We start from the raw sequence: 21,983 nt of genomic DNA, 5'->3' as shown, positions 1-21,983 counted from the left end.
TTCTAAAATTCACCCTGCAGAGGGAGCTCTTTCCCTATGATTCATTCTTTGTGGAGATGAGATGACCCTTGCTCATTGCTAACTAATGTTTATAATTTTTTTTTATTAAACTCAAATTCACAATGACATAATTTTACCCTAATGTTGAGTTTATCATAGAATATTATAGAAGCTGACATAATCCTTTTTGACATAATCCTCTCGCACTTCCCTGACAAAGTCCATAGACATATTCTTTTCTGCCATAATCTGCAAAGTATCTCAGCTACAGCTTGTTAGAGGCGCATATCTTATGTTTGTCCAGTGAGGATATTCTTGAGCCAAACAATATATTCCAAAATATTCTATATGCCCCATAATCTGCATAATATATCCGATTGGAGCTGTCATATTCATGATATTATATTTTATATTGTGAGAGTTGTTTATCTCAAAATTTTACTTGTCATTTCATGGGAACTATTCTTACTGACAACCATCCATTTGTTGTGGCCTATAAAAGCCCCCTTCCCCACATGTACGCTCGAAGGATTATTATTGAAGTCTATTATTTTGTTGAAACTCTTATTTCTTCCCTCTCAGTATTCTCCTTGTGAAAGAGACCTTCAATGCTTGCAGACTCAAGCACAGCCCCCTTCTGGACTCAACAGTTGGAGAGGCTGCTTTAAGTAGAGTAAGGTTCGCGGATTCAAGTCCTGTTCCTACATCGTTTTTGTACGAAGGCTGCATTTGGTAGTTAGGAAAGGGAACATCATAACATGGGGTTATAGGTCAACATTAGACAGAAGAGAGTGAAATAGATCTACCAAACTCTAATGAAATATATATAATCATCTAACCCTAATATTTCACAATATTACTTACTGGAATATACATTCTACCAAACAATATAAGAGAAACACTTTTTGGAGATTCCCTAAAACTCATTCCGAATCTCCAAGGTAAGCTCTATCTTCTAAAGAACATCAAAACTACCCATTTCCAATTTTTTGGACATTTCTCAGTTCTCTATATTTGTGCCTTTTTAGGGTTGTGTCTCCATATATTATGAAAGATTTGTCAAACAACCTCACAATCTTCTGGAGTATAACATAGAATAAAACGATTAGAAAAAAGTCGGACAAATAAATTTACTTTAAGTTTAAATAATATAATTAATTCCCCAAATAAAATGAGTCAGACTTTCGGCATTAAGGTGCACTGATAATTATTAATTTAAAACGCAGAATAATACAACGTTCGTCCGATTCAAATAGGTGGATGAATTAGGTTTGGTTGTCGTCTTGCAAGATTTCCCGCTCGCGAAGAATTTGAGCAATTTGCGCTACTGATTTTGATCTCGAGCGAAAACTCAAAGATGGAGGAATCAATCGGAGAAAGGGGACAAGTGGGATTAGAAGAAGCGAATTTGCACGAGATCAAAGTCCCTGTCGAGGGCCTGAAGAAGTCGGAGATCTACCATGTCGTCAAGGAGTTGATCGCTCACGTCCTTTACATCCATCAGCAGATTCCAGAGTAAGTTACCTCTAATATCTTTCCCAATTATTGAGAAGTCACTACAAGTCATTCAAGCCACAGTTAAAACACAAATAAACAATGTTCTCGGTCAAAATACCAAAATCATTTCACATATTTGATTTGATTTACCGTAATTTTAGTTTCTATCATATTATCTTTTCGGCATCACGGCTCACAGAGTTAGTTTATATGTTTGGATAAAGAGGGATCTTTACGACTTTCTTTGGGAACTAAATTGACGGTTGATTACAACAATTAACTCCTGGTGTAATCATTTTCTAGTAAAACTGATTTAAGAAGCATCTTGTTCAGGACTCTGCAGCAACTCGAAGATGAATTTTGCCGAACGGAAGAAGCTGGCATTTTGGTAAGCTTATTACTGTATAGGATGTAAACAATAATTTTCCTTCTGTTTTCCATGCTCTCTGTAAACAATAATTTTATTGTATAGGATGAACCAGTTCCTATGACCGCATCAAATGCGTGTTCTAATAGACAAGAAAGACACAGGCGTAGGGAAGATAAGTTGGGCAAACGAAGAAGGAAGAATTTAATGACCGGAATCTCTTGTTTACTGTCATCATTTCGTATTATACTCGATGAAGTTCCCATTTTGCATTGTATCATGTTAGTCCTGGGGAGCACACTGACAAGGCCTCAATATGCTTATGACATAGTTTTTTCCCATCAAAAGATAGACTTGGGAAGTTCAAGAGACGAAACACAGAGTAAAGTGGCAGGATACGTCTCAAAACAGGTTAGCCTAATGGATAATTAAATAATCTTTTTTATCTTATTTGAATGAAAATACATTCTCCAGGCCATTCGATCCCTGATATCAGGAGGAGAAGGCGGTTCTCGCTCAGGTAATTTTTCCTAAATTATTTAAGTAAATAATGTGCGGGGATTATGCAGCACTCATAGGATTCTTTTTTTTCTCATAGGGCCCATGAAATTGTATCTTCTTGTCAGAGCTCCGGCCGATGTGAAGATACCGATGCATTTTTTGCCAAAACGTAATTTTAAATGCCACAAGAAAGTGAGCATATTGGTGACCCTTGATATATATTTCTATCTTCAAGAAGAGGCTCATATTTCTTGACATTTTCTTTCAGACGAAATTACTGAGACTGCATTGTAGGTGCAAGAACCAAAAACAAGTGTCAGCTGAAGTTCCGGATGCTGCGTCTTGTGACTTGATCTGGTATGTCATATATTATTCTTCAACATTTATCAGGGGTATTTTGATCATTTTATTTACTCATTGGTGGTAGCCCTCCTGAAGCAAAGATTTGTGAGGTTGTTCTACACTGGGTACTACCAACATCCGCTGTAGATAAACTTCACAATTATATGAGTAGAAAATGAAAAAAAGATGACTCCACTTCATCATCTAGTTTATTATGTTTTTCTCCTGCAGGTTCCAGTGCCGACACGCTGTTAAAGGATTGAGTTAAATTACCCTCTTTGATGAGATGTATTGGGGGGATTCTTGGTCTCATTGTAGACATCTGTCCCTAAAGGAGAAAGAAACTTGATTGAACTTCAAGGAAAAATTTCCAGAATTTAGTATCCTTCTTAATCTTTTTCATTTACAACGTCTAATAATTTCCTTACCATCATCAGTCACCGGTCCTGGCCTTCATCCCACCATCCATTCTATCATTTGGTCAGTCGAGCCGTCAGATGGAAACATAACGGAACTGTCTCCCAGTTCCGTCCTCCTCCACCCACTAACATCACAATTTAGGACATAGCGGAGTTAGGTTCGGTGACGAAATCCATCATCCATTCCGTCCCTTATCGTGAGCTCCAGGAATTTATATCCGTCCTCCGCCTGTTCTGTCATTCGTCCCTTCCTAACCCCAGGGAACCAAACGAAACTGCAAACTCTGTGAGGGATGACTGATCAAACTTCGGTTCCATACTCCGTAATCTATCATCCATCATCCAGGATCCATCATGCGTTATCCATTATCCATCATCCGTCATCTGTCATCCCTCATCCCTCATCCCTCATCCATCATCACTCATCCATCATCACTCATCTAACATGTGTCATCCATCATCCTGCATCTGTCGTCTAGCATCCATCATCCGTCGCCCATCATCCATCATCCTCGCCCATCATCCATCATCCATCGCCCATCATTCATCATCCGTCATCTGTCATCCATCATCCATCATCCATCGCCCATCATTCATCATCCGTCATCTGTCATCCATCATCCATCATCCATCGCCCATCATTCATCATCCTTCATCTGTCATCCATCATCCATCATCCATCGTCCATCATCCATTATCCATCCATCATCCATCCATCATCCATCCTCCATCATCGGTCATCTGTCATCCCTCATCCATCATCCATCATCCGTCGCCCATCATCGGTCATCCAACATCTGTCATCCAGGATCCATCATGCGTTATCCATCGTCCATTATCCATCATCCAACATCTGTCATCCAGGATCCATCAAGCGTAATCTGTCATCCCTCATCCCTCATGCATCATCTGTCAACCCTCATCCATCATCCATCATCCCTCATCCAACATCTGTCATCCATCATCCTGCATCGGTCATCTAGCATCCATCATCCGCCGCCCATTATACATCATCCATCGCCCATCACCCATCCTCTATCACCCATCATCCATCATCAGTCGTCCATCACCCATCATCTATCAGCCATCATCCATCATCCATCATCCATCAGTCCACAAAACTCAAGCACCTATGACATTAGTTTACACCGGAGCATGAACAGGCCCCTCCTAATCAAAAAAATATTCGACAAAGTCGGCCCATAAATATTCGACAGAACAGTGCATATATATATAACAGAGCAAGCCTAAGTCCGGCCCTCACTCTCTCCTGGGAACTCCGATCCGAGCCATCTTCGTGGCGATGAAGTTCCACATCGAAGACGTGGCGGTGTACTTCCCCTACGAGCACATCTACCCGGAGCAGTACGAGTACATGGCGGAGCTCAAGCGCGCCCTCGACGCCCACGGCCACTGCCTCCTCGAAATGCCCACCGGCACAGGCAAGACCGTCGCCCTCCTCTCCCTCATCGTCAGCTACATCCTCTCCAAGCCACACAAAACCCTAAAACTCGTCTACTGCACCCGCACCGTCCACGAAATGGAGAAAACCCTAGCCGAGCTCCGCCTCCTCTGCCACCACCTCCCCCCCTCAACTCGCCTCCTCGCCCTCGGCCTTAGCTCCAGGAAGAACCTCTGCGTCAACCCCGACGTCATCTCCGCGTCATCCAGAGACTCCGTTGACGCCGCCTGCCGCCGCCTGACCGCCAGCTGGGTCCGCGCCCGCGCCGCCGAGGCCCCGCCCGGGTCCGTCCCGTCCTGCTCCTTCTTCGAGTCCTACGACCGCGCGTCGTCCGGCGGCCCCGAAGCCGTCATCCTCCCCCACGGCGTGTACACGCTGCAGGAGCTGAGGGGGTTCGGCAAGGAGCGGGGGTGGTGCCCTTATTTTCTCGCCAGGCATATGGTCAACTATGCTAATGTGGTGGTGTATAGCTATCAGTATCTTCTCGATCCCAAGGTGGCGGAGATCATCTCGAGGGAGATGCAGAGGGAGAGCATCGTCGTGTTCGACGAGGCTCATAACATTGATAATGTCTGCATCGAAGCGCTCAGCGTCAGCGTGCGCCGGGTCACCCTCGACGGCGCCACCAGGAATCTCAGCCGCATGACTCAGGAGATCGACAGGTGCGGTTTAATTTGCTCCAAACGGAGATGGGTTCCTTTTCTTTTCACTCGTTTCATGGGGGTTTTGTGTTTTTTATTTTTTAAAATTGGTTCCTACGGACTGATTCAGAAAAAAATGTTTTTGAATTGGGTATTCAACTTCTGTACATTCAATGTACTCTACCGATCGAGGAATACATGAGGTTGAAGATAGTAAAATGAGAAATTGACAGATTTCGTTTGGAAATTTCTCCGAAAAGCTAGTCATAAGTTGTTCTGTTCATCGGAACGATAGGGCTGCTATCTATGTCCATTGCTAAAATTGTTGAAGTTTAATTTGCTCCAAACAGATATGGGTTCCTTCTCTTTTCACTCGTTTCATAGGGGATTTGTTTTTTTTTTTAATTAATTCCTACGGATTGATTCAGAAAAAATGTTTTTGAATTGGGTATTCAACTTCTGTACATTCAATGTACTCTACCGATAGAGGAATACATGAGGTTGAAGATAGTAAAATGAGAAATTGACAGATTTCGTTTGGGAATTTCTCCGATAAGCTAATCATAAGTTGTTCTGTTCATCGGAAAAATAGGGCTGCTATATCCATTACTTAAATTGTTGAAGACGTGAAATAGAACCAAGGTTTATTTTTTTTTATGAGAGGTTGAATCGATCATCAGAAGAAGAATTAGGCAAAAAATGAGAGTACATTCTGGTAAAGTGAAACTTCCATTGAAGAGAAGCAAACAAAACGGTTTCATAAAAATTCTCGTAGAATTGAGAATGAAAACTTCATTCTGTACCTGCCAACAGAGATGAGTAGAAAAAGAAATCTTTGTTGGCTCTTCTAGTCCATTGTCTGTCGTCTGCAAACAATAACTCTCTGCTGCTTGGTTAGGAAGGCTCAAGGCCACGGACGCTGGGAGGCTGCGGGCGGAGTACCACCGACTTGTGGAGGGGCTGGCGCAGCGTGGAAACTTGCCCAGTATAAATACCGAAGAAAACCCAAGTTCATATTTTGATTGATTATGCTTCCCTAGTAATTAACCTACTGCATTTTTTGTCAGTAACCGACGCTTGGCTGGCCAATCCAGCGCTGCCTGAAGACATTTTGAAGGAGGCGGTACCGGGAAACATTAGAAAGGCGGAGCATTTCATTTCAGTATTGAGGAGATTGGTGCATTATTTGAAGGGGAGATTGGACACTGAGCGTGTGGAGACAGAGGGCCCGGTAGGGTTTGTTGCATCGTTGCATTCCCAGGCCGGAATGGATCAGAAAATGCTCAAATTTTGCTACGATAGGCTGCATTCTCTGATGATCACGCTGGAGATCACAGACACCGATGAGTATCTGCCTGTACGGACTGTTTGTGATTTTGCCACCTTGATCGGCACCTATTCGAGAGGCTTCTCTATTATTATAGAGCCCTTTGACGAGAGGATGCCCAACATTCCTGACCCTGTATTACAGGTGAAAGAATGTATTTCAAAAAAAATTATTGTATTTGTTTTTAGTTACTTACTTTTTTTTACTTGTTGATTATCAGCTCAGCTGCCATGATGCTTCGCTTGCAATCAAGCCTGTCTTTGACCGGTTCCAGTCTGTTATAATTACCTCCGGAACGCTGAGTCCCATCGATCTGTACCCTCGCCTGCTCAATTTCCAGCCGGTCATCAGTAGAAGTTTTCAGATGTCTCTGACGAGAGATTGTATCTGCCCGATGGTTCTGACTCGTGGAAGGTAGGGGATTCTTATTTATTACTATTTTTTTGCGAATTTTTCCTCAAGTTTTTCTCTTTTTTCCCCACAGTGATCAACTCCCCGTCAGCACAAAGTTTGACATGCGCAGCGATCCTGGAGTGGTGAGGAACTATGGACGGCTCCTCCTGGAAATGGTGGCTGCCGTGCCGGATGGCGTTGTTTGCTTCTTTGTCAGCTACTCGTACATGGACACCATCATCAACAGCTGGAATGAAATGGGGATCTTGCAGGTGATTAATTCGTACGTTTGAATGATTTCTTCAACAGTTTTTGAGATAGAACGAAAGTTTTATTAAATAGAACGAAAGTAAGAGAGGTTTATAATCAGGGCTTGGTCTTTTTGAGATTGTGTGGGCTATAATTTGTTACTAAACCAAAGGGGTAAGGGCGATTGTGTCATCATGGTTCTGTCTAGAGGGAAGAAGGAAAATGGAGGAAAACTGACCCCTGCAGTGTGATCCTTTTGTATCATCTTCTTCTTGTAAATCTATCTCCCTCTCTATCTGACTCACTATTTATTTTTATCTCTATCTTCTCTCCCTCTCCCTCTCTATCGTTTTGTACACAGCGTCTGAACAGTATTCTTAAAAATCTAGGATCTTTTGTTTGCAGTTAGTTTTATGTCCTTCATTTTCTGAATAACTCATCTTTTCTTTTTCCATTGCAGGAAATTATGCAGCACAAGTTGATTTTTATTGAAACACAAGATGTGGTGGAAACAACTTTGGCTCTGGATAATTATCGCCGGGCATGTGATTGTGGCAGAGGCGCGGTCTTCTTCTCTGTTGCACGGTGGCTTTTTGCTCTCTATCTTTATATTTTGAAATCAAAGAAAACTTCCAACGTTGCCTAGTTTAATGTTCGATCTATACCAATTCCTTAGCTTTTTCGCCTTTTTGTTGCTTTTTCACCGCGGTTTTTGCCAACTGCGATTTATCTCTTAACACAAACAACTGGCTTCAACACCACTTCTGGACACGAATCTAATATATGATGAAGAACATAATTTAAGCGAAGTATTTGTTCAAGTATATTTTTTAAAGAGAAGTAATAGAATGAGAGACCAAAGATACTGACCAACTTATTTTTATTTTCATCAAATCTAGAATTTGGACAACGATTTATGCGATTATTTTTGCCCGACAGTATTTTTTGTGCTTGATTTCACAGGGGCAAGGTTGCAGAAGGTATTGATTTTGACCGTCACTATGGAAGACTTGTGATCATGTATGGGATTCCCTTCCAGTACACCCTAAGCCGGTAAATTTTTCTCACTATGTTTTTATTCCGTATATTTTCTTGAAGATGAAGCTAATTACTTTCTCTTTTCTTTAAACTTTTGGGAGTGATCTCCTGTCCTTGTTCGAAATTCTTTCAGGATCCTACGTGCGAGATTGGAGTACTTGCGAGAGACATTTCAAATAAAGGAGGGCGATTTTCTTACCTTCGATGCAGTGGTCTGTAATTCTTCCCCTCCGTTCAATGGAAGAAACTTGTTAAATTATTGTCAACTGTCAAATCGTGGTCATTCTTGCGTTGAAACAGAGACAAGCAGCGCAATGTGTCGGAAGAGTGATACGTTCCAAGGCAGACTATGGAATGATGATTTTTGCTGATAAGAGGTATCTATTTCATTTGATGTATATAGTCTATGAATATTTAACTCGTGGTACACAGGTCGATATTTAACCGCTGAAAGTTGTGTCTATTATATTTTGGTGAAATAAGTAAATCATTAACTTAATGTGCCTGTTACAGGTACAGCCGTCAGGACAAGAGGAGTAAGCTGCCTGGCTGGATTCTATCTCACATGCGTGACGCACACCTGAATCTCAGTACTGACATGGCCTTGCACATTGCTCGTGAGGTCTGTCCTCTCCTCAATCTGCCTATTATAATTGGGCTGCCAAAGTTGGCGATCAGAAATACTGATCTGATCTGATCGAATCAGGGTCCGATCAGATCATGATCAACCACCGATGTTTGTCGAGGATTATAGTCTGATCACAATCAAATATGAGTGATCTAATGAGATCTGTTGATCAATCACAATCCACGGTATCGTGATCAGTCTGTCCATGCACCATCGCCCTCTGCATCATTGTCTACCGTCTTGCCACTGTCTGTTCTCGTGCCTCCGTCTGCCCTCCTCGAACCACCGTCTGCCCTCCTTGCACTGCTTGAAACTGTCATATTAATTTTTATGTGTTTATGTTTGAAAGAAAAAAATTTAAGTGTCAAATGGGTTTGACGGATCTGATCACGATCTGTCCTCATGGTCGATCGGATCGGTCACAGCAATCATGATCAAATGGATCGGACTGATCAGATGACGATCTGGACCGCCAGATGGATCGTAATTTTCCGACTGGGGAGTCCATTCTGATTACCTCTTTGATTTAATTGTAAGACGGGCATTATTTTTTCTTCGTTTCTTGACCACAGTTTCTGAGGAGGATGGCGCAGCCATATGATAAGGCTGGAGTAGGACAAAGGAAGACTTTGCTTACGCAAGAAGACCTGGAAAACATGATGGTATGACATGAGACTGCTCGATTCTTCTGCTTAGTATGACTGTTCTGTATATAAATCGTTCGAGCTTTGTATTGTGGGTAAAAAAGTTGTTTGTGAGATGAAGGGAGGAATTTTGCAGCACCTGCCGATTAATACAAAAAAGGAAGATTCAAAGAAAATATTTTTGTTTCATCATTTTTGTCAAGTTCTGAAAAGTTTGTGTAAATGTTATCCACCAAAGAATTTATAAACGAAGAAATTTAAGCGGTCAAATATATGCAGGAATCTCATATGAAAGGAAAGGGGATATTATGTATGCTTTGATGATAATTGATGGATAAATGGTAAATTACATCTTTCGTGAATCAATAGAGATATGGCGGCAACCTTTTTGTCATATTCCCATGTTGAAACAAAGAACATAAAAGGCTTCATCAATTGATGAGTCCCTCGATAAGAGTCTACAACATTCATTGATGAGTCCATACGATATAAGAGAGTATTCTATCCGTAATGAGATATCGACAGAATATTAATACGGATATATTTATTGACACAATGACTTGCATATAAGTAGAGATTTCTTTCGATTTCCAATATATATGTCCCAAGATATTTTCGGGGAGGCCTTTAGTTTCATAACATACAATGACAGTAAGACATGAGTCATCTCAACTTCAGGACTATCGTTCATGTTTATAAGATACCCAAACAATTTTCAGCATATATATACTGAATCCTATTAGTTCTATTATGCCTAGAACCACAACACTTGTATTGTTCTTCCATGTTCTCATTTTCTCCCACTCTTATTGGATTTAGCAAAAGAAATCCCTGCTCTCAGGCTGATCCCATTTCGCTTCCCTCTCCTACAGGAGTTGCTTTTGTTTTCTTTTGCTCTGCCAGGTTGTCTTTCACCTTCCCATGGATTCAGCAGTACATAGAAAGGCTAAACTATTAGGGAATCTATGTATTCCGTCGTTTACTATGGCCCTCATCGTCTCCAGCTGCCTAGGTATCCACCATAAGCCTTTCCTCATTTATATGATCAGATAATATAAAATCAAAATTGTATAACTTTTATAAATTATTGGAACTCTTGTGTACACATAAACACTACAAAAAACTTCAATATGTTGATATATTACAGTGATTGTCTATCTTTTGCTGATTCAAAAAATTCATGCATTTACTGAAAAAAATCAACAAATAATGCATAACATTTAATATGGCTACCCTAGCCCTTTATACAAGTAGGTTGAAGATTAATTCACTTTAAAAACAATTAAATATTAGAGTCTACCTTCATAAACACAAAATATTTTTTCACTAAGAAATTTTATTACTGTGCCACCTTCTAAAAGTAACTACCCATTTATATTGAGAAACTGCCATGTTTCCAAAAGCGTATCCTGCCCATTCTATAATTATGTGGAAGGATAAATCTTACTTAATGATGTTCATTGTCCAAAATCCTAACCTAGGCAGCTCCAAGCTCCCACTGATAAGGCTAAAATTTTGGCCATGGGCAGTCAAAGCCTTCTTTGAGAGATTTACTTCATAAAAAGGCAGGATGAATCTTACTATAAGATTGAGATAATTTGAACATATATTTTCAACATAAAATGGTTAAACCCGCTTTAAATTGCCATTGAACGCGTTCCTGGTCTATCAAAACAAATATCTTTGAATATGATTTGAAAATGAGCAAAAATAATTAGTAAAAAATATGATGCTAAAAATATCATAGCTAAATATATTAATAAGCATATGATAGACCATTCCTAATGTGTGTGATATTATTTATTTTTAGTTTAAAAATAAATTAAAACAATAAAAATAACACTTCTATTTTTATTTATTAAAGTTCATTAAAAAGTTGATTCAAATACATTTTAGTTTATAATTATTGGAACATTTACAGGTCAAATACAAAGAATAAGGTAGACCATTACTTCTCAAATGCATATCCAATGTTCACTATTTGAAGCCCAAAGACCAATAAAAGAGAGAACATAGCCATCTTCTTTCATGTAGAAAATGACACCTAATTCAAAAAGTGCAAAAAGTGCAAAAAGTGAATTCATCAATTATATGCAAACTTGTATTTCAAAATTAATTTCATTACATCCATGTGAATTCATCAATTATATGTGGTTTTTTGCTATCATTAATTGACTGAGTATTCGTTAGCTTTATATTTTAACGGACCCATTTCATGGAAGAATCAACTTTGTTTGATGTAATAACATCAAATCAAGAATTTTTAATTTTTCATAAAATATTCCATTTAAATTGTTATGAAAGGTTGATTTAATAACACCAAATCATGATTTTTTAATTTTCTATAAATTATTGCTTCATCAAATTTATTCATTTTTCATGGAAATTTCAATCTTTTTCTAATCATTTACATGGACTATTCTTTAATAAAGGTAAGGTTTAGATATGTACACTGATACTAATGCTAATTACACTACGCCACGCCATAATCATCAGTCTTGGTAGAAATCATTGCTGATTTTTTGGGTAAACCTGATGTTTTCATGCAATTTTATAACACCTTTTTATCATCTGCAAGGTGATAAACTAGAAATCAGGGTCAAGTATATCATTTAATATTTATGATTCATGTAACTATGTTTATTATTTTCGTCACGATCATAGAGTAAGAAAGGGTAGTGAAAATTCAAATTTCCTTTTTATTTTACTTTTTACGATTTATGTCTTTTGGAATCAATTATAAATTAAAATAATTCACAATCAACTTTAAAAAGGTGAGGTAAATATTTATCCTAATTTATCAACATTTAATAGAATATTATTATAAATTTAATGAAATTTGATACTGATAAGTAATAATTAAGTTGAAATAAAAATACCTTATCTGCTGCTTCGATTAGAGACCCACAATGGTAGATCGTATGTTGAGTTCTGGTGTTTTGATTGAAGGTAAGAAAATTTTTTCCATGCAATGGAAGCTATGATCAATTCAACATCAATCACTACAATAAATCAATGTTTGTGTACTGTGTGGGTAACTTGTTCTACATTTGACTAGCTCCCTTGGAGATTGTTCTTAAGCCATTCACGTGTCTGGCCTCTAGCATTATCCCCACGATCAAGGTGCTGTTGGATATCTGCGTTCTCATCTTCAAGTCTTCTTAAATATCATGTGGATTTTCTCACCATGAAGACACTCTTCTTGGTTGATGGAAAATATGAGAAGGAAGAAAGGGGGGGGCACCCAGCTCTGGCTTTCCTGGATGCCCAACATGGATGCCCCTCCCTATTTATACTTAAGATTTTTCACAAAAAAAATCATTAATCATATCCTCTAGTGCGCTTATAATCTTATGTGTGTGAACCGCTAGGCCCATTTATCATTCTAGTTAATAACTATTTGTCAAGCTTATTAATTAACTATGAGAACATATTGATTAACTAAGGATCAATTGAATTCAATTGGTAGGTTAAGTTTCAAGGCTGTGGGGTGTCAAGCTAAACCTCGTGCTCTAGAAGATACAGAGTAGTGTTTGAAATCTCTCATAGAACCTTTACCATCATTGGTTATGGTATACATATAATCCTTCATCTTCCTGAGACTCCCTAAATAATTAGGTATTGTTAATCATCAACCACCAATCTTTCATTCTATTAATACTAATCAGTAACATGATCATTAGAGAACACATTCACCAAAATTCTTACTACCCTGGATAGGGACTTGGCTACATAATTTTCCTTGAGCCAATATTCTATTACACTGAGGGTGGACAATCCTGTCTTGACCACTATATCACCTATGTGTACTTCTTCCGACATCAAACCTAAGACTTGTTTTAGTCCCATGGTTAGAGACTCGTAAGCCGAAGTCAAAACATAGTTGATCATCCATGAGATGTCTTTGGTGTCTCAAGTCAACGAATCACTTATAAGATTGCGACATGAATCAAATTGATAGTATTTAGATATAATACCCATTTAGGGATTCATACGAATCAACTCACTCGACTCTTTCTCCAAAAGAGCACCCTCGTATGTCCTTAGTGTCTCTGCACTAACACCCATGGGATCAACCAACTTAATTTGATAAGTAGGATCAGATAATACTATTCTATCTAATATATGATTTGATGTCCATCTCAACTATCCATCAAATAAGAATATTATGAATACATTTTTAAAGATAATGATCACTGTATTATGATCTCAACACAATTCTCTAGGTAATGGCATGTATTCATGGACTTCATTATAAACATCACCATGGAACAATAATGAACAAATGTTACTTTCAAGGAAATTAAATGAAAAGAATGGTGGTGTAATTGTCCTGATAACCACATAGCATCCATCATTGTGATTGGAATGGCAGTATATACTCAAATGAACGTGGCGGAGTGGGGTGAGTGATGAAGATTTATTATCACAAAGAGCAGCATAAATGGAGGCCAATATATTCTGATGAGTGGCATAGTCAAAGGTGATAATCTAGTCTATCTTCTCAGATGGTAACCCAGGAAAATTGAATATCCTAGAATATCACAAAGGAGATTTTGAATGATCAAATCACTCCATGAACTAAAATTAAGACTAAAACACCACGGTGTATTATTATTTTGAGACCACTAATATACAATATAGAGAAAAATGAAACTACTCTCAAACTTTCAGCCCAAAATTTTTTTTAGATCACTAAATATTACATTTTAATGTTAGAGAATAACAAGCCGTTGATTATTACGATGTGGCTCGATGTATTGCCGATGCGATTGAAATAATATGCAAATGCAGATTATTTCTATCTGAATTTGAAATGATTTCCAATGCAGTGGCGATGAGTGTACTTGTTTTTTTGGAGAAGGGCCACTAAAAGTTTGGCACATTTAATCATATGCTGACGTGTTCCATGAAGTCATACAAAAGTACCAATGATTAACAAAAAATATGTCTTTAAACCTTTTTGTTAAGTTCTTGGGCCTTGATCTTGATGAAAACTTAGATTGATTCACATTGAAAGAATAATAGCGAGATCAAAATGCTATCATTAAAATAATGAATCAAATCACTTGGGCACGGATAGCATCTATGATTTGCTGGATCCTCAAGTGAGTCATGTCAAGCTGCTCATGTGTGTAGCCTCTAGATGTATCTATGTGGGTCCACGGTTCATGGAATCTCTTCCTTCACTGTGATGAGCTTTGTTCATGCTCTGTCCTCATCATTACACTCTCCCGCTCGTGTTGGGAATGGAGAAGAGCAAAGGGAAGAAGGGAGAAGAAGGGGAAGAGCCTTGAAAAATTCTGGCATGGGAATTCCTAACTTGGTATTTTTTATAGGAATTCCTTAACTTTAAGTATATCTTCAAACTTCCAAACGACCATTTTCATGTGATTAAATAATGATCTTTAAAAAGATATAAAGGAATTACAAAAAAATTGGTAATTTACCGTGATAATGTTAGTTTGTCGTCGCATAAATCTTCGTTAGTAGTACTGCTCTGCTCTTGCTGTTTGGTTTTGTATGGCTGCAACCAACGCTTCATAGTTGTTAAGACATCAATGCTTTCTGCATTCTGATTGTGTCTGTTGTATGTGACGATGACCATACCAGTGGAGAACAGTCACTCTGTTGGGGCGGAGGTTGACGAAATCGATAGAAACTATTTTGCTATCTTTGCCAATCGAGGGAACTGTCGTTCCCCTATTTCCTTACACCATGAGAATGTGTTTATCGTACGGTAGAAAGAAGCAGACATGTAGTCATCCAAATCATTCGTAGAGCATGCAGACCCATGATCTGAATCACGCATCATGTAGAGCTTCACTATAGGAAAATATCAATGGAGATGCTTGGCGTTGGTAATGCTTTTGTTGTACAAATTTGGCATAGACTATCAATTCCTCGTTCTGCCATTGTTTGAAGCATATGTCACACATATTTCTAGACGATTGAGTGTCGTATCGGTATGTGGACACTAATTTCACTATAGGGTGCAACATGGTGACAACAGTTATGACTATATTGCACTTTAACATAAATGTATACTTTGAAAACTTTGTCACAATTTGGTTGATAGCATTCTAGAGCGAAATCCATGCCACTTCTGTCAAGCTCCCACTATAGTTTTTGAAATACAGGAGTGATCTTTCTAAGTGGGCATTCAACAATGTAACAACACCTACACACACAGGTATTGTCAACACGTTCATCTTGGTGGATGAGTTGATGGCCGATGCAAATGGCTTCAAAATCTTTATGAACTCGGTGAGCACGTCCGGCTCGTCATCAGCAATGTGAAGGTTTCATTGTTGCGGATTGAGGAGGAGGGCCATGGTGAACAAGGCCTACCTCTTCTCCATCGCTGTTTCCAACATGTCGTGGGTGAACTTGTTGGCATGTCGAGAGGCAATTTGTTGCAATTTGGAAGCCCAAGGGCTGCACATATCTCACGGTATTTTTTAGCTCTACTCGTAGACCCCCTTATCATATGTATCAGGTCTCTAACTCATGACACAACTTTCCAAAGAGAGATAGAACTAGCACTCATACTAGATGAATCCTCCATTAGATTGTTCTCCTGAGTCATGTCGGTATCACCCTCCTCTACCGTCACTTGCTCTTGAATGTGAAGCTTTGCTAGCCCAGCTTGGATGACTAGGTTAATGATGTGTGTGAAATAGGGAACATGACAGGAATATGTGAAGCACAGATTCATATCCACTACTTTGTCTGTCAATACTTTGATTATTCTAACACTGCAGGAAGCTTTATCAGTCATAATTGTAGTGACTTGTGACACAACAAATATTACAATACATAAAAGAATTGTGGAAGTATTGGTATGCAATATACCTTAGACGTGAGCTTGAATTTTTCAAGCACTGACATGAAAACTTCACTTATTTTCTCCCCAAAATGGTTGTGGGCTAGGTCCCAAATAGACAATAACAGGTTCCTCAACTTCCACTCGACATCAATCCAATGTACAAAGATGCCAAATAGTTCAATATCATTCTTTGATGTCCACGCGTCCACAATTAGGGAAATATTGTCGACATTTGTGAGTTGCTGACAATTTGATTATTTATTTTGGATTTGCTTCTGTGAATGACTCCTTCACTATTCTCAAACTTAGAATATGCATGTAAAATTGTGCACAGAACTGTGATCATCACACAAAACCCTTGCTGTCTGCTATACTCCATGGTAGGTCCTCAACGCATACGAGCCACCCAAGCTCTACTTTAGTAGCTTCAGGGGTAATCCCAGTCCATCAAAGGTCCTTCCTAGTGCGCGGGCCACCATGTAATAGCTCATCAACTAATTTATTCATCTTCTGTAACCCCTTCAACTCATCGTGTATAGCACAATGAAACTTCTTGAGATGCCTCCAAAAGAAAGTTGTCTTTTTGTGCTTGTTCCTATTGATAATGGCCTTGCTGGGGGGTGGTGACCTTCGTGCATAACTTACATACGTATTGTTGAGGTCATGTCTTCCTAAAATATCAAAATACCTTGGACCTCGTTGCATAATGTATGCTTCTAGTGCATGACCCCTCAGTTGTTAGATCAGTCCCCTTGCTCGGTATACCATCCACTAGCGCATTGTCATTTGTTTGATCACACGTTTCCTCACCATCGTGATGTGAACCAATAGGAGATGAGCTTTCAGATATCTCTTCATTGCTAACAGACGAAACAGAAAGATGAAATAAATCTAAAATAAAATGCTTTACTAAGTCTAAGCTGAATCAACAATGTCTTTTTAGTGTAGCTCTTCTCCAACAGAATTGATGTAATGGATTATGAGCTACGGCTAGATCTAAATATTAAATTTAAGAGGGGGTAGCAGCTCTCAAATGATCTCAAATGCTCTCCCAATCTCTCTCCTTTCACCTTTCTCAAATGCTCTCTCCCTCTCCTAGAGAGGGAAAGAGTATTTTCATAATAATTGAAAATGATAGATCATATGATAGGATCCTTGATAGGATCTTCAACTTATCTAGGGGTAGTCTCATCATGATAGCATACAAGGGCATTTCAGTCATTATGTATTTCCTTTAAATAGGGATGCCCTCCCTTTAGGAGGGCAGCCAAGAAGAATGAAGTAAGGTCTCTTGTTTTCATTCTCCATATCTAGGTCCTCTCTCTCCCTCACTGATCCCCCTCCCTCGTGATCATCTCTACCTCACTGCGTCTTCAGGCGGCTTGTCCCCCATCAATCCCTATCTCATCAGTTTGACTTCCCCTCAAATCATTCTCATTTCTTCTCTCTACCCGGGGAACCTCTCTTCCATCTCGTCTATTCCATTACCCGATATGTACCTACATCCGGGATGGTAACATGATATAATTATTACATGTGATTATTAAAAAATGACTTAGTTTTAGAGTAAAAATCTCTCTCTGTGATTTCATTTAAAGACACTATCTGCACTTATGAAATTTATGGGTTTCATACACCAAAGAGGGTATTTCTTCATGTCACAACATAAGTATATCCTTTGTTCAAAAAACATAACTATATCCTTGATTCACTCCACAAGACATGCAAACTTGACGAGAAACCAGTGAACACTCAGAAGATATTAGTCTGAAGACTGGAAAGGTAGAAACCACACCTCCAGTAAATAACCATTACACAGATGGGTATTATTTCTATTTGATCAATTATGTTTACTTTGTATATACATTCTTTTGAAAAATCATATTTCTGACCAATTATACTTTGGGTCCAAAGCAGGTCATCATATGGATTGTCACACCATTGGATACCTCTTTGTAACTTAATATAAGACCTCCTTCTGGTTTTCTTGTACAAGCAATTTGATGTTATTTCCTCAGCGTGAGCGCCACCACCAAGCAATTTGATGTTGGCATGACATGTTGTCAGAGCAGGCATTGGAGCAGGGGCAGCTGAGCAAGCTAGCCCATCCTTAGTGATGTGGTCATATATCTGACCTACAGATCATGTGAGAGAAAAGGGGCCAACAAGAAGTTTGATCACATACACCATAGTCATCAATGTCTTCTTCTCATAAGAAACTACCAACTCCATCTGGAATGACATCGTCAACTCATTACATTGATGGCCTCAAACTGCCTTTGGACCAAAGATTCCAAAGCAACATCACTTTGACAAAAGCTGATTTTCAAAAATGGAGCCATCGCATTGCATTCATCTCATGAACCAGGAATCTGGATCATCACCTGTTTAGCACATTATACAGTCCAAAGAATCTTTCACATTGGATATGGACAAAGGAAGAAAAATGTATTAGACATTGGCAACGGATAATCAGTGTGCTCATTCTGTCCACTTCTGTACTCAGGATCTGTATGTCAGTGGTCTGGTATCCAACATCATTGTTATGTGGTCTATCTTAAGTACTTCCTGACAATTCAACTCCTCAAAAAATCCAGAATAATCAGCTACACATCATGATGGTTCCAAGGCCAGAATATAGTTGATATTCTCCTCAGCATATTTCCATGTCAAAAAGAAAATCATCCTAATCAATAGATATTTTGGTGTATAATCTATTTATATGTACAACATGCTGATCCCAAAACTCTCAGGTGTATATTTGAGGGTTATTCAGTTATCAGAATGATACTTTAGGTATTAGGGAAAGGAAATATCAAGGTAAACATGTAATAAATGTCTACATAAGAACTGGTCAGGGAAATCATGAATAATATGAGGCTTCCTAAGGACAAAGTCCTCTACCATGATACAGTAGAAACAAAACAATGCATAATGAGGGAAAAAATTGCAATTCATGGTAATCTCAGAAGTTTTCTGATTCTTTCAACTACCTCAATACAATGTATCCGAACAAAAATCATTAATGACAGGGAATCTTAAATTACAGAAATAAACTCATTAATGATCCATCCAGAAGAAAATCTCAGAACAGTTTTTTAGATTTTTCAGTCTTTATTGGTGAATAAAACCACTAAATTCTATTGCATTGCATTCTCATTTTCTTCATAATGCATTCAACAAACAGTTGATTGAGTAATGAATATGTCAGGACCCCAGGCGAGGATTGCTTTGATCCAATATCAGACATGCATAAAGGGAAACTAGAATGTGATACAAAGTCCAGGCTCCAGCCCCAATAGGTGTGTTTTGCTCTTTCTCATTTTCTGGTTTGTTTTCCCCATTTGGGGATGCTCCATTCCTTTAGTAGGGCAAGAAAGAAGTTGAATCTGGTTTTACAAGTAGGATTTTAACGTCCTTGATGTGGCCTTTGGGTAGGAATAGTGTAGAAACACTTAAGTCCACAATCCTTGCTTTTCTTGAAGCAATTGAGACTTGAATCCATAAAACAAACCTCTTCAATCCTAGAGTCTGTAAGTGCAGTGTGCTTGAGTTCACAAGCACTGGAACTCTCTCTAACAAGTAGAACAGGCACAAATGAGAAAACAGTTTCTCAGAAAATGAACACATGAAATTGTGTCCTTCAAGATTACATTTGTTCGCTGACTAGGATAGTAAAGAGGAGGGTCACCCAAAATGACAGTAATTGAAATACACCTTAAACATTGGGAAATTCAAGACTGACAAGGCAAAAACAACATTATAAAACTGACAATTCAGATAAGAGGTATTCTGCAGATTTTGGTACCTATAGAATTTGTCAAAAGATATTGGGTAGCTCAAGAAGATTCTGACAAGATAAACAAAAAGATTTCCAACTATAAAAGGTGTAGCCGAGATCTTCTGCAGATTTAATGTACTTGGTGACTTTCTACAGATATTCTCAGCATCTAGAAAATTCTCTATCTGGGCCCTCCATTTGTTAATGAGCTTCACGAAATGGGCTTCTGCGTAGTAACATTCTATTAACTGCAGATTCCCCTTCTTATCAGACTTGGTAGATCATCACTATGCTATTGTGGATTCTCACTCCCCTAAGAATCATTGCCATAACATTTCTCTAGGTGGACTCTCCAGTCCACTCCCATTTCTATCTCTCGTCTTTCTCTCACACTAATGCTTCTCTTCTTGCCCTCTCCAGTTTAAAAGTCAGGGTTAGAATAATGGATGTTACTGGATTCTTGAAACAACTGAATCCACGACAGGTCGGGATCATAACAGCCACTATCTCTCCCTAGAGTCTACAAGCTCTCCTTGACTCGCAAGGTCATCATCCTCTTTCCCTTCCCTTTTACTCTCCATCAGCCTTTTGGGTACCTAGCAAAACACAATCTGATTATACAGCTAGGGAGCTAACAGAATCCAACTGTAAACATGAATATCAGCATCCCATAAGCATGAAGAGTAACAAACAAATAAACAATTCAGGTATGTGCTTATAAGTGTGAGAAAATATCTGAAATATTAACAAAAATTTCTGCATTTCTTTGTCCAAGATAAGTCCCTACTAAGAACCTAGAGACAAAAAGCCCTAGTTGGTATGGGTAAGTTGACAAAGTCCTGTCCAAGAGATGACTGGTTCTTCTTGTTAAACCACGCATTCCCTAAGTAGTAGAGTATGTATTTGTTGATGTACTAAAAATCAGATTCAATGAACACAACTCAATCAAAGAGTCAAATGAAATTTCCAAACTTGGACGGCCCAATGTCTCATTGTCTGACTGAACGACCTCTTGACCTCTCACCCCATCATTTGTCACAATAATAACCTTCTAACATATTCCACTGACACGATCACAGGAGAAAGAGAGTGAACTTTTTTGAAGAACAGAAAGAGAGAGAATTGCAAATGTGTTACCTCATATATCAGATCAGATCAAGTTCAATGTAAATAATCAGTATCAGTTTGAGAAGTTCAAGGAACTTACCCTTCGTGTAAGAGGATGGGTAACGCATCTTACAGAGGATATTAGTTAGAGAGATACTGGATTGAAATCTTGGGCTTTAGAGGCCTTTCTTCATGCATAGAGCTAGGGGACAACGGCACAAGAGATGTTTGATGTAAAAAATATTCATACATTAAGAGTTATTATAAAAAAGGTACCCCCTAGTTTCTCTAGAACAGTCTCCCAGAGCACGGCTTGGGAGGTTCACTAGAGTCGTGAAAGACTTGAAGGTCATACAGATTATTGTACAAATAAAACCCTACATATCAGAAAACTCAGGGTAAGTACCAATTTTGACAGAATGTGTATGCCTTATCATCACTTGAGAAGATAATATTCAAATTCAGTCCATCAGCCAGAGTATCCCATTGGGATCTGGTGAAGATAGTTAATATATTAACATACACTCATTCCACAAGTTAGTCAGAAAGTAGTGTATCTTGACTGCACTAAACATGACACATCATACGGTGTGGGTGGATGCAGCCCCCATAAGTATTATCCGATGAAATGCATTTACAGGGTTCCTAAAGAACATTTTTTTCTTCTCAGAAAGTGATTTTTTTCTGTTCAGTTGCATTGGTGAATTACAGCCAGCTATCTGACTGTACACTTCCTTGCTTAAGGTAGATGTCAAAAT

At 38.7% G+C, this 21,983-nt stretch overlaps 2 protein-coding genes across 3 annotated transcripts; both read left to right on the top strand.

Annotated features, from left to right (window-relative positions):
* The first annotated feature begins 1,257 nt into the window (after positions 1 to 1,257).
* On the top strand, positions 1,258 to 3,066 carry LOC144710242 (non-structural protein). Of its 2 annotated transcripts, none has more exons than XM_078583963.1 (7): positions 1,258 to 1,515; positions 1,831 to 1,885; positions 1,970 to 2,275; positions 2,339 to 2,384; positions 2,463 to 2,557; positions 2,634 to 2,722; positions 2,939 to 3,066. In XM_078583963.1, exons 1-7 carry the CDS (start codon positions 1,358 to 1,360, stop codon positions 2,973 to 2,975), a joined length of 786 nt encoding a protein of 261 aa, XP_078440089.1. In that variant the 5' UTR covers positions 1,258 to 1,357; the 3' UTR covers positions 2,976 to 3,066. The 2 variants fall into 2 exon arrangements, with proteins under 2 accessions (XP_078440089.1, XP_078440080.1); XM_078583954.1 differs by lacking the exon at positions 2,939 to 3,066 and adding an exon at positions 2,793 to 2,924.
* A 1,360-nt stretch (positions 3,067 to 4,426) lies between these two features.
* UVH6 (RAD3-like DNA-binding helicase protein) lies at positions 4,427 to 9,697 on the top strand. The gene is made up of 11 exons (XM_078583943.1): positions 4,427 to 5,250; positions 6,132 to 6,214; positions 6,297 to 6,700; positions 6,777 to 6,970; positions 7,041 to 7,221; positions 7,659 to 7,783; positions 8,162 to 8,251; positions 8,370 to 8,448; positions 8,537 to 8,613; positions 8,750 to 8,858; positions 9,437 to 9,697. The coding sequence occupies exons 1-11, from the start codon at positions 4,430 to 4,432 to the stop codon at positions 9,530 to 9,532; spliced, it is 2,259 nt and encodes a 752-aa protein (XP_078440069.1). The 5' UTR covers positions 4,427 to 4,429; the 3' UTR covers positions 9,533 to 9,697.
* Positions 9,698 to 21,983: the final 12,286 nt, after the last annotated feature.

The sequence above is a fragment of the Wolffia australiana genome, chromosome 1 (assembly GCF_029677425.1).
Source record: "Wolffia australiana isolate 7733 chromosome 1, ASM2967742v1".
Taxonomy (NCBI): domain Eukaryota; kingdom Viridiplantae; phylum Streptophyta; class Magnoliopsida; order Alismatales; family Araceae; genus Wolffia; species Wolffia australiana.
The sequence above is the reverse complement of the archived record's forward strand: the minus strand, read 5'-3'. Positions and strand labels throughout refer to the sequence as shown.